General features: G+C 49.5%; 1 protein-coding gene across 4 annotated transcripts in view; it reads right to left on the bottom strand.

Annotated features, from left to right (window-relative positions):
- Positions 1-2,261: 2,261 nt before the first annotated feature.
- The window catches only part of ARHGEF4 (Rho guanine nucleotide exchange factor 4), a 119,188-nt gene continuing 106,921 nt past the window's right edge, over positions 2,262-14,528 (bottom strand). For all 4 annotated transcript variants that reach the window (XM_066193984.1, XM_066193985.1, XM_066193986.1 and 1 more), the window contains 9 exons: positions 14,072-14,251; positions 11,239-11,421; positions 10,078-10,257; positions 9,249-9,481; positions 7,792-7,921; positions 6,865-6,996; positions 5,736-5,979; positions 5,033-5,110; positions 2,262-3,851 (listed from right to left, as the gene is read on the bottom strand). In XM_066193984.1, coding sequence (XP_066050081.1) covers positions 3,694-3,851; positions 5,033-5,110; positions 5,736-5,979; positions 6,865-6,996; positions 7,792-7,921; positions 9,249-9,481; positions 10,078-10,257; positions 11,239-11,421; positions 14,072-14,251 — 1,518 coding nt within the window. In that variant the 3' untranslated portion in view covers positions 2,262-3,693. The remainder of the gene's footprint in view (positions 3,852-5,032; positions 5,111-5,735; positions 5,980-6,864; positions 6,997-7,791; positions 7,922-9,248; positions 9,482-10,077; positions 10,258-11,238; positions 11,422-14,071; positions 14,252-14,528) is intronic.

Raw genomic sequence — 14,528 nt, 5'->3', positions numbered from 1 at the left:
TTTGGTCATTAAGAAACATGGCTGTTCTTACAAGAAGCTTTCTAAAAGGATATCTACAGAGGGAGAGGAACAGATAGAGCCAACACCCCTAAAAAAACCCTCAAACCACCCCTGACTCAATCTCTTTGTCCTCTTTGTGTAACTCAATGCAGAACTGTTTTTCTGAGCAGTTCAGCTGGTTCTCCCCTAAAATCCAGAAGGATTGGTGGTGTTCAGACTCATGTCAGGAGCTTCAGTTTGATTTGTAGGCAAATCTGCATTTCTGGCCCCGGTTGAAGGTTCAGCACCAGAGAAAAGGATGCTGATGTCTCACAGCTCTGATTCTTCATGTTTCAAATGGGCACTTCTTGTGAAACTGGCACGATGGTCTTGTCCCTTTAGCTCAGAGAGCTTGTCAGAGCCTGTACTTGACCAGCCAGAAGCCCCATTCTCATAATGTGAGAATCTCACAATGGGATCTGCAGTGTGCACTCCCCCAGTCCAGGCTGCACACGTTCACCCTGGTGTTGGCAGAACAGTGGGAGTCACTCCAGCCCAAATCCAGATGCCAGGGGGAGCGGGAGGGAAATGTGGGCTTGGTTAATCTGTTACCAGCTCACACACAGGTACACTTTGCCATTTAATGAGTAACTTGGGGGATGAGATGACTTTTGAGTGTCTAATCACTAAAAACCTAAAGAGGTTGCACGTGATCTGTGACGGTTGGTTCAGGAAACACGGAGGGTTATGGTGAGAATCAGGAAGTGGTGCTGGATGTTAAAGGACTGTGTTTTGTATGAAATCCTCTTCAGAGCAGCCTGTGGGGTGGGTATGTTGAGCAAAATGGGTTTATGGGTTTGAACCTTACCTGTTTTCTGTGTTGCTGCTGTCCCTCCACCACTTTGTGTGATCAGCTTTTTCACCTGATCTCAGTCTTGCATAGGGGATTGGATCCTAGCTCCAAATGGGATGTGCAAGACTAGAATCCCAACTGAGGACACTTTTTAGAAAGAGTACTGATAGTCAAGTGGAGACTAGAATTCTTCCAGAAGTGATTAGCTGTCCATTGACTGGGATGCTGTCTGGCCAGAGAAGTCTGTTTGGCACTTCAGAAATTCCTGTAAAAAAGTGTCTCTGTAAATCCTTTGTGCGCACTGGTCAGAGATGAAGTTCTGGAAGAGCTGATCGATGATGTGATTATTTTAACCACTCGATGCAAATTTACTGTTCAGAGTATTGCTACACAGGTAATCAGTAATAGCCAATTCTTGTGTGTGTTTCAGCAGGGGAAGAAGGGCAGGGGCAGGGTTGTTGCACTTCATGCCACTGCACTCCATGGTCCTGTGCCACTGTCACCCCATTTCCCTTGGGAGAGAAGGTGAGAATTTCTACCAGAGTGACTTCATTGCAGATGTAAAGCTGAGTATATTAAGCAACGTTCTGCCTAAAACCAGATCAGACACTGCAGCAAGGGGAGCTTTGAATAGATGTCACCACTTCCTTCACACTGGGCACAGAGTGGTTTTGAGCAGGGATATAAAGAGGTTTTAGGAGAATCTCCATCCTTGAGTGTACCCATATAGCAACTGGACAAGACTATGAGCAACCCGATGCATTGTCACAGCTGGTCATGCTCAGTGTGGGGGGGTGTAGGGTGTGATCCTGTATCTGTCTTGGGCAGGGGATTGTCCTCTGCCCCTCTACCCCCCTCCACTTACTACAAAGCTGATTATAAGCTCAGAAAATTGACAATTTTAGTGCCAACAGGTTTTCTTCCTGGCCAATCAAAACAAACATGCCATGGATAAGGAAAGGAGGGTGCAGACACTTAGGGTAAACACAGAAATGACAATTGGCTTCTGTTACTGAGTGGTGCTGGCTGCAACTGACAGTAGCTGTGTGTGTCAGGGTCTCTTGGTCACCGTGTCCCCCCTGGTGTCTGCACACACCTGGCAGTGCCTCAGTGTGTCTGCTGGGCCACGTGTGGCTCTGGGTGGCTTTCAGTGTCCCCACGTCTCTGTGTGTGTATGTTGTGCTAATACTGCTGTAGCTGCCTATTCTCAGTGGCTTCTTAGTGATTTTTCTTTTCCCCCCCACCCAGTGTCCTCCCCAGAGCAGAGTGTGACCCCTCTGGTCAGGTCCCTGTGTCCCCACTGTCCCTCCATGGGATGGCTGCTCTGAGCAGCCCCTCGTGGAGCTGCAAGAGCACAATCCCCCCACTGACTTGGAAAAGAAACAGCTTCACACAGATAGATGGGCTGGAGACAAACACAGGCCGAGAGTCACTTTTACAAGTTTCTTTATGAAATTAAATGTTGCCCCTGGTCTGGGGGGAAGATATAGTGCAAGAAGGACTTTGTACATGCTACTGAATTCAGATATCCCTGGGTGACCAGACTTTGGTCAGCTACAGCATCAACAAACACTGGATTTCTGAGCTCTGCAGACAGTTAGTGCTCACCCACACTTGAGCTGGAATGAGCTGGTGTCTTCCTTCCACTGTCACAGGATGTCTCCTAATCTAGGGAATTCAGTCAGTATGGCTTCTAACTCTCACTATGGTAAGGCAAATCTTTCTTTTTGCTAACCAAGGTTTAAATTCATTCTTTTTGGCCACCATTTGAAACTTGGGTACTTAAAGTGAGGCTCTTAATGCCAAATTTAGGCCTTTATAAAGCGGTTTTCCGTTTTTAAAAGTGTCAGTAACACTCCTTGAATTTGAGGGTCTGTGGGAGTTTGCATAACAATGACGTTGCAGAGTTGAACAGCAGACTCTGCCTTCTGGGAGCTACGTTTGCAAATATTGACCTTTCTTTAGAAAAAAAAATAAAAAGGAAAAGAAAAATTAAACAGACGAAACAGGCATCAAGTTAACAACATCTGACAAGAACAATTACAGACTTACAAAATACACAGTTCTGATTTTTACCATAAATAAACACATTACAAACAATGAGCATTTTCATTGGCCAGGAAATATGGCAGAATGATGGAGAGACGAGAATCTAAAGAATTGAGTATGGTATTAATTAGGCACATTTTTTCTCTAACTTATGTAACTCAAACCCACTAGAGAGATTCTTCGAGTTGACTCATGCTGCAGGTTGGCACAGTTTGATGTAGGACACCGTTCAGCGGTGCTGCTGGACCAAAGGGAAGGGAGGAGGTCACAGTGCAGTGCTCACTGTGCTCTGAGTGCCTGCAGAGGCTGCTGAGTTAGCTGGACACGCGGAGGAGGATCACAGCTCTGAGAAATGCAAGGATGGGGCCGGGCACAGCAGAAGGGTTCATCCCTCCTCATCGTGGGCTCTGAACCGCTGTTCTGAGCACGGCAGTGGCCGCGGGGCCAGCGGCTCCATCAGCTGCCAGCCCCTGGGACAGCTGCCGGCCAGCAGTGCTGGGCACAGCGGGAAGGAGCGAGTCCGAGTACAGCTGACAAGCGCGATCTCCGCGGCTGCAGCGTGTCCGCTCCCCGCTGCGCGCTCCTGGAGCTCCTGCCGGCGGGCAGCGCAGGGCCGGCTCCGCCGCACCGCTCCTGCGGCGCCCACGCCGCCTCACCCCGGAGCCGGCGGGCTGCAAAATAAATAGGGAAGGCGGGAGCACACGTGCCATCCTCTGTAAACACAGGGCTGGGCGAACCTGGGCTCCGCCGGCCAGGACTGACGGATAAAGTGCTTTCTCAGAAGGGGTTCAGGCACAAACACGGGGCTGCCCCTATTTCCGGAAGGGCGTCAGCCTGCTGATGTTCTGCCAGAAGTTCGAGGGCTTGCGCTTGGGCTCTGCCAGCATGAACACCTGCTGCTGAGGGAGCGTGGTGGGCAGCGTGGGGTGCTTCTGCCGCATCAGGAAGTCGTAGTAGGGCCTGGTGACAGCTGGGAGGAGGAGGAGGCGATGGGGAAGCACGTTAGTTAAACACGGCTCCTTTCCCCTCCCTCTGCCGCCTCCCCCAGTCCCCGTTAAAGCTGCAGGGCTGTGAATTGGGTCTGTCTTAGCGTTACTCTACTTCATCCTTACGTTCAGCAGTGCCTTTTAGGACTAGAGCTCATGTGGAAGGCCCGGAAAGGTGCTGCACAGGTGTCAGGTGTTCTGCCAGCATGACAGCAGGGCGAGAGAGCTGCAGCTCATGACTGGTGACAAACTTAGCTGGTGCTTTTGGCTGTGCTGGGAGAAGCAGCTGCCGGTGCCTGTTACAGCCTCCTGGGCTGCATTTCTGCGTAGGAATGGTCAGTGCCTGCATGGTGGACAAGGCTGGTCTGTGCAGTTTCCTCTAATGCAGTGCCCCAAGGGCTTTGCTCTGTTAGTGTGGTCTGGCCTCCTTCCAAACTTCCCCCTCTGCAGCCAAATCTTATTTCTGACCCTTTTTAACATTCAGCCAAGCTTTCTTTCAGGAGATGTGGCTGGGCTCTAAGTGCCTGCTGGAACCACCAAGAGGAAGTGGTTGCCTCTGTGGGTTCAGAGGAAACCAAGCAACACCTCTTCCTGTGAGCAGAGAGAAGGGGAAGGTGGCATCCACAGGGCTGTCTTCAGCCAACTGTGCTGTGAGCACAGGAACCTTTATTTTGCTTGACTTCCCTCTCCCCTGGCTGCTGCTAATTGTCTCTGACAGGCTGAAGGAAGAGCTCTGCTCAAGCATGGTACCTCTACCCCTGCCCAAGGTGCAGGTTTCAGAGCATCTTCCACAGGCACAACTGCCCAGCAGGAACAGTCCCTGCTGCAGTGACCCCTGTGACCCTCTGTGCACCATGAGGATTACTACAAAACTTGTCTTTTGCCAAAGGGAATGCCATAGTGCTGGGAAGGTTAAGGCTGCGCACTGGCCTTGGAGCAGAAGGTGCTGGGTTTTGGCAGAGTGCTGATTATTTGCAAAGTGGCTCTCCTGGAGTTAAGCATCCTGCCTCCAGCCATGTGAATCTACCAGGGATTGTAGTGCAAATTGTCACCATCTGGCCCACTCAAGAGTCTGTTAGTGCCACTTCATTGGAACTTCTCCCATGTAGTAAATACAGAGCCATCCCCCATTCTCCCAGTGTTCCCGTGCTCAGGTGTGACTCACCCTTGGGCTTCCCAGCATGGTGCTGCTTGCTGGCATTCAGCATTGCCTGTTTTTTCTGCACCTCTGTGATGGAAAATCCTGCAAGATAAAGCAGATTTCTGTCAGCAGCAGGTCGTCATTTGGTACCTCAGGAGAAGACTGGGGCAGGCAAATGCCTGAGGTGAGAGGCCACAATTCCAGCTAAGGCTGGAGGGGCACAGCCTGCTCCCCCAGCCTGTGCTGTGCTGCACAATCCCCCCATGCAGGGTTTGCTGCCCCTCAGCCCATGCTGCACTGGGGGGAGAAACCAGTCCAGGCCAGTGGTGGCTGAAACTGGGCTGAATTAAGATGGATTTGGACAAAACAACACAAACCCTCTTGTACAGTGAAAACCTTTGACTGATCCTCTTCTACACTGTTCTGGACCCTGTGTGTAATGTATTGACTATTTTGTCAGCCCTGCTTGAACTCCTTAAGACACGTCAGCCTCCCTGAGGACAAACTGCAGTGATGGTTTGTGGTGGTTTGCAGTTTTTTAATTGCACAGATTCATTCAGAATGTGTAATTCAGCAGCCCAGAGGTGCCCTGGAGCATGGACTGGCTTCCCCACCCTTTCACTCCTCAGGCATTAGCTGATGGGTAAAAAAAGATGAAAACCAAAAAATTATAATAATAATAATAAAAGAAAAACCAAACAATCTCCCAGCACTGCTCTTTCCATACCTGTCTCCTGGTCGAGCTGCACCTGCCTCCTTTCATTCTCAAACGCCTTCAGCCAGCGCTGCTTCTGCTCAGGCTTTTTTGCACAGAATAAATGGACTTCCTCAGTGTCTCTGCAGTGCAGCTTAAATGCATTTTTCACACTGATATTGAAGTCCTTGTCTTTCCCATCTTCCACATCCAGTATTTCCATGTCATCCATGTTGATCCGACTCTTGTAATACAAGATGTCCCTGCGCAGAAGGTCCTGTAAGAGAGATCACAGCAGATGTTGCTGTTTCTTGGATATGATGGAACATTTAACCTTCCTGATATCCTGTAAAAGAAATGAGCACTGGATTTGAGCGGGTGGAACTGCTGAGCTGCTGTGGGCACTGCTGGGAACTACATGGCTTGTTCTGGCGCTGGGGTCTGTGTTGGAGCCTGTCTGCTGCCCCGAAGTTGGGTATTACACATGATCCCAAATCCTCGTTAAGCCTCTGACACAAAACACTATTTGAATCCTTCAGTTTCAGTTAAAAAGCAAAAATAATACTAATTAGTTCTTGGTGTTTTTATTGACAATAAAAAGTAACTTTGAGAGCAGTGATTTTCATGCCTAAGTTACCTGGAGCTACCTGCATGCTGTGGGATGTGCAAAAAACAACCGGCACATTCAGTTCTGAAATTCCAGAGGAAGGTACCGTTCATTGGCTCCAGGAGGGAAGATTTCTTTTATTACTCAGCTTATGAAAAACAGCATGAGCTGTACTTACAGACTTACATGTGCTGTTTGCATGGCCTTACTGATGGCCAAGGCCCACAGCCGTTCATCAAATCTGCAGTTCTTGCTGAATACAGCACTAAGGTGGAAGTTCAGTTGAAAAACAAGGTAGTTAAAAGAACTTGTGTGACCGTACTCATAACTGAATTATATAGAATAACCCTACACTAACCCCAGAAGCAGTGCAGTGCTTTCCTCTTTTGCTGTGCTCAGGTGCACAAAACAGCTGAAAGAAAAGACTGCAAAGAATGCCCAGAGAAGGCTCAGTGCCAGGAGCACACCAGGCCAGGAAGAATTGAGAAAACAAAGGGGTGGAGAGGGAGTTCACTTAAATCCATCAGCACAGCAGTAGCAGCATTCATGGGTTACCTTCTTGCAGCAGACAAGCTGGTGATCAAAGAGGAAGAACATCCTCTGTTGGCTCTTGGCTTGAGGGTGGGAGATTTTGGCTAGTTCCCCAGAATAGATGAGCTCTGAGCTTCTGACTAGGACATCTTCTCCCTGAGAACAGCACAAAGAACAGGTTGGTCTCAGCCTCATCTGAAAGTGGGGGCCTGAATTCCTGCTGACAGAATTCATCTGGGAATGAGAGAGAGCCTCTGTGCTGGAGGACAGGCCTTGGCACATCAGGGACACACTGTGCCCTTGGCACCCAGGGAATGGGAAGTGAATTTGATTGAAACAATAGCACGTTAAATTTTTAAAATCTCCTTTTCCAGGGAGCCTGCTCAGGAAAGCTGCTCCATCCCAGACTTAAAGGAGGCACATAAGCAGGGAGCTAAGAATTTAGCCTGGCATCCTTGGGCAGGGAGACAGTGTGGGATTTAGAAAATTAGTATCTTGTTTCTTTTATTTAACAATTTTTTTTTTCATGAGTCTGCAGGGAACCTTGCTTTCCTCTGTCACTATGCCAGAACTTGCCTTTCTGCGACAATAACCTGGCTTGTAAAGAATTGAGGGGCAATTCTGCTCATCTCGAGAGTTTGAAGTCACTCAAGATAAAATGAAGGGCAAAAAAAAATAAAATAGAATTTCACTAACCTACCTACATGCTGATTTCATTCTGCAAGGAAAAACAGGGAAGCAAAAATCCCAGGGAACATGTAAAGGCAGCTGGTCTAGTCGGGTTATACACCAGACCTGCTCAGTTGTACTCAAAGATCATAACTGTTTAAATAAAAAAGAAGACTCTCCATAAAGATGGGCAGAGAACTGAGGTGGGGCTAGACAGGGAGGCGTCACTGCAGAGAGGAGCTGTTGGAAGGGCAGAAGAGGAACAAGGTGGGATTCTCCTACCTCCCAGTCCTCTATGGAGCTCTGCCACTGAGCGATTTTGTCGATGTTCTCCAGCCGCCGCTTCCTCTCGTTGATGAGCCGAGCCACGTTCTTCATGGCGTTCAAGGCAGCCTCCACGTCCTTGAAATCCCTGGGGAGGGGCAGAGGGGTACATGGCTGCTGTCCCTGCACTCCACAGGAGCAGCCTGGCACGGAGCTGGGGATGGAACCAGGAGTTCCACCTGCGGTCTGTCCCAACTGATCTGTGCTGCTGTCACATACCTGCTCCTGCTCCTGGGGCAGCTTCTCAGATACTCGCTGCTTTGGAGCAACATTATGATCTGGTAACAAATCTGGGCCACCTCTGGGGAAGGGGGTAAGTAATCTAATTTAGCGCCAGAGGTGTAAATACAAATCGCTGGAAGAACCTCCAGGTTCTCATTTTCTTTCTGCAACATGATACAACATATTCACAATGCTGCTGCTCCCATGCAGGGGCTGGTCTGTGGTGCAGAGGTGAAGCGGTTCAACAGTAGCTGGCTTGTTTCAAACAGGAGCTGATGGTTTATCTGGCAGGGTAGGACAGAGGCTGATCTGCCCTCCCCCACACACCATCTGTGGCCACCAGCTCCTTCTGCTGAGTTCAGAGCGGCTGGGAAGGAGCTGAGCTGCACAACTTGGCTCTGAGGCAACTCTCAAAACATCTGTGCACTTCCTTAAGGAGCTTTCTGCTCCGAGGTCAGCTTCAGACAACATGCTTAGAGATTTAACAACACATGTTTAAAACCATTCTGGGAAATACCAGGGCTGCAATTAGGAAGGTGAAATCAAGTCAAACCACAATGGACCGATATCAACACTTGCATACAGATTTTTCATGTTTTCAGACAATTAAGTGACAGATATTTGTGCCAAAGGCAGTGCCTTCACCCTGAAAGTGAGTGATGGATGTGGAGGCTTTGGAGCTGGCACTGACGGGGCACCAAGTGTGCATGGCTTGGCTGCTGCAGGGCACAACTTCCCACTGGGGAAGTGGAGCTGTATGGACATTTTGGGATATATTCAACCAAAGCTTTTGGAGGCAAAGTTCCCAACACCACCACCAGAAACATGTAACTCTGTGGTAAAACTCTATGGTAGATCTTTTCCAGGGCAAAGCCTTTGGGATTCCCTTGAGGAATTCAAAGGATTCCACATAGCTCCAAAGTGTGCATATGCTGGTATCACAGATACATGAGCCAAATAAAATAGAAAAGGGCTGTTATAAAGCAGACCTTCTAATTCTCAATCTGAGACAGGAAAGCTGCTGTAGTGGAAAATTACGTATTTAACATAAATATACCTTTTTCCCCCAATTTCTACGAGGTAACCTGTAAGAATTGTGGTGTTGGCTGCAGTTTGGCCACTGCCCTCCATGCAAGATTCATCACGAGCCCATTCCCATGAGAGCAGCCTGGCTCCCTCCCTCAGTGACCTACCTGTGCTGGGGGTTGGTGTACTTGAGCAGCTCGGCCAGCTGCAGGGGGTATTTGCAGATTTTCTGCACGGGGGTGAGCAGGAAGCCATCCAGGGAGATGTCAATCATCTTCTGCAGCAGGCGGCAGGCCTCGAAGAAGTAAACGTACTTGTTGACCTTGGTGAGGCGCGACAGCTCCATGCAGGCGTTGGGGTGGTTGTTGCAGTACTCGGAGTAGATCTGAAACTCTGTTTGCTGCAAGGGACAGGGAGGGGTTTACTGCCCACGTTCCCCTGGCACAGGCTCCTCTGTGTGTTCGGTGATTTGGATCCTGTCACTGGAACTCTTTTTAAGTGGTTTGTATCCTCCTCAAGCTCTCCAGACCTAAAGCTTGGGGTGGGCAGGGTGTGTTGCAGCTTCAGCACCTGCAGCTCATCTGAGAGACCCAGACATTCCCACATACTCTGCTCTAGGCTCAGCTGAATGCTTTTAGTGCCCACACCAGCCACAGCTGATCCTGCACCCACCTGAAAATGCCATCACTGCAAACTTCCCTCTCAAGGGTTTGGAATCTTCCTAGATTTTCCCTGAAGCACCAAGGTCTGGCAGGGATTATAGTGTTCAGAAGATAAGGTGCTTTGAAAATGCTCTTTCCACAGCCATAAGAGCTACAGGATATTTCTTTGGGAAGTGGGGAGGGGTTGAACAGGGCCGGGGTGGGGGGTGGTGGCATTGAGTTTGGTTGGATGGGTCTTTTTAAAGAAAGCTTCAGTTCTGTCAGATAAATTCCTAAATCCTCTGGCTTCATCCATGCTCCGCCACCCCTTTCCCATGAAGTCAAATTTACTTACATATTCCAAGAAGCACGAGCCAACCTCACTCAGATGTGGGTGGTCTTTGTTAAATTTCTTCTCTAGTGCTTTAACAAATTTCTTCTGGCACCTGTAGATGTCCTCAATATTCCCAAAGATTGTCTTCAGCTGCTCTTCCGTGAACATGTCCGCTCTCTTGCGGCACTGCTTAATGTAACCCTAGGAGAAAACCAAATGGGGAACCTTCCTGGGCATCTGCTCTGTGCCAACAGAAAGCCTCAAGGACTGCAGCCAGGTGTGCACCAGGTTCCTGTATTCCCTTCCTGCAGAGATGTGCCCATATTTAGCTGTTATTTCCTCTAATGTTACCCTAAACATGGTGGAAATAGAAGCTGCCGCAGAGCAGTGGCAGCCCTGGGCGATGCTGCAGCTCACACCTGAGGGGGTCACAGAGCTGCTTTCTCTCTTGCTGCAAAAGCCTTACTGTGTCTGCAGGCAATGGGGCGCTCTGAGCCCAGCACTGGTGGATTCAGACCAGTTAATTCCAGTTGTGGATCTGCTTTGGGTGCCTGTGTGAGGAGCTGCCCGACTGACTCCAGGCAGAGGAGAGCTCCCAGAGGTGGGGGGACACTGCAGCAGGAGAGGATTGTTTGTGTGTGCTCTTTGCCCCAGCTGCCTCTGCTGGGAGCCACTACGCTTCTGTACCACTGCAGTGGAGGATTCTGTTCCTGCAAAAATTCCAACTGCCTTCACTCCCCCAGTGTACACCATGGATCTCTTTTAGAAGAGGTGTCACAATATTCAGCATATTTGACAGTAAAGGACTCAATTGGCTGAGCATCCCCCTGTGGTTTTGATCTGAGCATGACTTGCCTGAAGGCTGGAGTTGCTGATTATGTTACCCCAGAACATATATTAGAGAGGACAGCAGTGCTAGACATTTACTTTTCTCTGGCTTGGGAAATTCAATTAATTCCATTTAATCAGAGCACAAGTGAGTGCTCTAAATGCAGAGGCATTTGGGATTTTGCTGTAATGAATTGTCTTCTGAGCATATAATGGCATTCAGCAGAACTGATGAAAACACAGTCTCATTTTCAGAAAAGTTACCTGCTCAGGGTCCTTTTCTGGGCAAGAATGGGACACAGACCGTCATCCTTCAGACAAGTTCTTACAGTCCCTTCCCCCTTTATTCCTTACCTCACAAATGTCCTTCAGGTGCTTGATGTAGTCTCTCTCTGTGCTTATGATCTCATTGATGACGTTGGTCCTCATTTGGTCTTTGGTGGTCTGGCCCATCCCAAAGCGTCGGGAGTCGTCCTCTTTGCCCCCCTCCACCTTCAGGGGATAATCCTCCATGGGCTCATCCTGGTTCACTCGCAGCTGTGCAAGCACACAAGATGTTCACTGTTTGTATTGCCGAACGCAGCTCTGCCAAGGGAAGTTTGGGACAGCCCACTGGCCGGCTGACAAAGCCTGAGCTGGGACAAGGTGTGAAGAGGGGCTGTGTATTGCCTGGAAACATTCCCCCCGCGGGGAGGCTGAGCCCAGACAGTCACTTCGGGGAGCGGACTTTGAAGCCACCTGGCAGCTGCTCCCACCGTGACGTGGGTGGTTTTAAGCAGGCATTTCTTGTGGAAAGAAGTCACAGGAATAATACGGAGTCCTTCAGGAAGTATGCATAGAAAATCAGGACAAAAATGGTTTATCAAGTGAAATTTTCTTAAGTATTTGAAGGAGGGAGGGAGAACCACTAAATTGTTGGGGGTTTATCGACTTTATTGTTCTCATGCTGTCGGTAACAGATGGCCCCTCGATAATATTTAAATTATTTAAATTAAACATAATGATAAGAATAATAAATTATTTTTAAATTAATAAATTATAAAATTAGCAATAAATTATTGAAATCAATAAAATCATAAATTATTTACATAATCCCCGGGATTATTTAAAGAGAGTTCACTGCTAAGGTAAAAGCAGCTGCAGCTGCCGTGGGCAGTAAGGGCAGGGCAGGGCTGGGCTGTGCGGGACTCTCGGTCCCCATCAGATGGCAGCACAGGGCTGGAGCCGCACCGGGCTGCGGGCTCCGCTCCGCACCGAGCTGAGGCTGCCGCCGACTGGGGCAGTTCACTGGGGAGCTTGCTTTGTCGTGGTGCTCTTGTGGCCCTCCGAGTGCCCGTGGGGATACTTTGTACTTGACTCAAAGGATCTGTCCCGGCACAGAGAAGGAGTGAAAGATAGGAAGTTAAAACACACACGGTTATCAGAATTTTTAGTACAACGACACGGAGCTGCTGTAAACTTTTCATGTAGTTTCTTCTAGGCTCTGTGACTTAGCACTCGGTACAAATACACCTACATATAAAAAACAGTGCACACCCCTCCCTTGTCAACACAGGCCCAGATTACATTTACTCACTGCTGCAGCCCTCAAGACGTGCAATCCTGGCTCTCCTTCACTGTCAGCAGGACATCGGCAACATTTAAACTCAGAGCTCGGCCTGAAACTCATGTGCAGTGACAGAGTCCTGCAGTCTGACCCGAGCCTGCAGGCACACCAGCCCTCCCTGCAGTGAGCTTGAGAGCCAGTGGAAATTAGCAGCAAATGTTCTCCTGGATGCTTGAAGGAGTGTTGTGATTCCTCTGTTAGAAGAATTTCTTCCTCTGCGTCCCTAATGCCCAGTACTAGTCTGCTTTACTCTAAGATATTACAAGTTTTTGCCAGCCAGGACAATTCAACTTTATCAGTAACATGAAAGAAAAAATTTCGTGTTTTCATTGAACAAAAAAAAAAAAAACAACCCCAAAACAAAAACAACAACAACAAAAAAGCAGTACTGATGTCTTGGTAATCTTATTTGTAAAACATTCCACTGTTTGCAATAATTATCCAGCTGAGATCATCTCCTGCAACCTATAACAAAGCATTTCAAAACTGCCCCACTTCTCCACGGACTTGTGCTACAGACACCAGATGACCTCGTGTCACCTCCTTACATGCTTCAGCTGGTTTTAGGTCACTTGTGATCTGAAGTGACCTGGATAAAGAGCTAAAGGGCTGAGAATCTCTGCCCTTGGGCACCTAATTGCCTTTGCAGCGCTGAGGAGCCTGCCCCGAGGTGGTGAAAGCTGTCAGGCACCCACACCTGACAGTCACAGTCAGGAGCAAGGAAAAAAGCCTTCCTCCTCACAGCAGGACAGCAGAGCACAGCACAAACTCCCGGATTCCCCGCTGCTTGCCCTGAGAGTTCAGATGTGTTTCAGAGAGCTCTGCTGGAAATGAAGGCTCTGCAGGGTGCAGCTGGGACTGTCTGGGCCGGTCTGCACAGCTCTTCTGTGTGGCCTTGTGGCTGGCACCAGGGGACAGCCTTGGCCCACAAGCGCTGAGTGTCTCACACTGCCCCAGGTAACCCCCGAGACATTTCTTGTGCTTTTCTCCTCCATGTTTTAGTGCCCGTCATACAGTGCTGAGTGACAGCGCGGCAGCCTGGTGGGCTGCGAAGGTGCACGTGTGAGTCGGCTGGTGCACCTTGGCATTGCACTTGCCCCTCCTGCAGCTGCAGAGAGGAGCCCTTGGTGCCGTGCTCGTCTCTATTGTCTGAGTGGACACTGGAGTGAAGACCTCTGCCAGCTGCATCGGGGAATGCTCCAGGAGAGTGCTGCCTGCTCCTGGAAGTGGACGCCATGTGCTTGGTTACAAATCGGCCAATATACAGATGGGTAAGCAGGAGCCAGGCTGCAAAGCACCAAACAGAGCGGCTCCCCAGCTGGCACAGCTCAGCTCTGCTCCAGCCTGGAGCTGAACCCTTTGCCCTGATTTATTCATGTAGAGGGAGTTCTCCACACTGGTGGCTGCTCAGCCAGGAGGGCACCCTGTACTGGAGCCACTTGTAGAGGAATACTAACAAGACAGGCTGAACCATCTCTAGCAGTGAAAGTCCTTAGGAGTCAGCACAGAGCATTAAACCTGGAGAAAAAGAACAAACCCCTGGTGCTAACGGAGAGGGCACAAAGGAAAACAAGATCTTACCCGAACAAAGCTAGCTGGAAACCAGCCTTCACTGTCCAGAATCCTCCCCCACCACCACTCCTTGTTGGTGGCATCCATTACTTCGATGACATCTCCGGCCTTGAATCCCAGCTCCTGGTCATCCATGGTGACGTGGTCCCAGAGCGCCTCCGCGTACACCACGCTGCCATCGCTGATGAGCTGTGGGCACAGCAGGCACAGTGTCAGTCCTGCCTGCAGCAGCTCCCTGCACCACCTCGTGCTGCTCACTCAGCACCCCCGTGAGCAACGAGGAGCTGGTGCCAGGCTGGTGACCCTGCTCTCAACAGCATTTCTTCAGAGTCACTTGCACACTCTGCTACATTTACTACCATAAAACCAGAAATTCTGATATTTCATACTGGCTTTGCCTCAGCCAGTGAACAAGGCTCGGTGGTGCCTTGTTTGTGGAGGATGCTCTGGTGCTGCCAGTGCAGCT

Source organism: Chamaea fasciata, unplaced genomic scaffold, assembly GCF_029207755.1.
Source record: "Chamaea fasciata isolate MVZ Bird 193981 ecotype frontalis unplaced genomic scaffold, bChaFas1.0.hap1 SCAF_11, whole genome shotgun sequence".
NCBI classification, from domain to species: Eukaryota; Metazoa; Chordata; class Aves; order Passeriformes; family Sylviidae; genus Chamaea; species Chamaea fasciata.
This window is presented reverse-complemented; position numbering and strand designations above follow the sequence as displayed.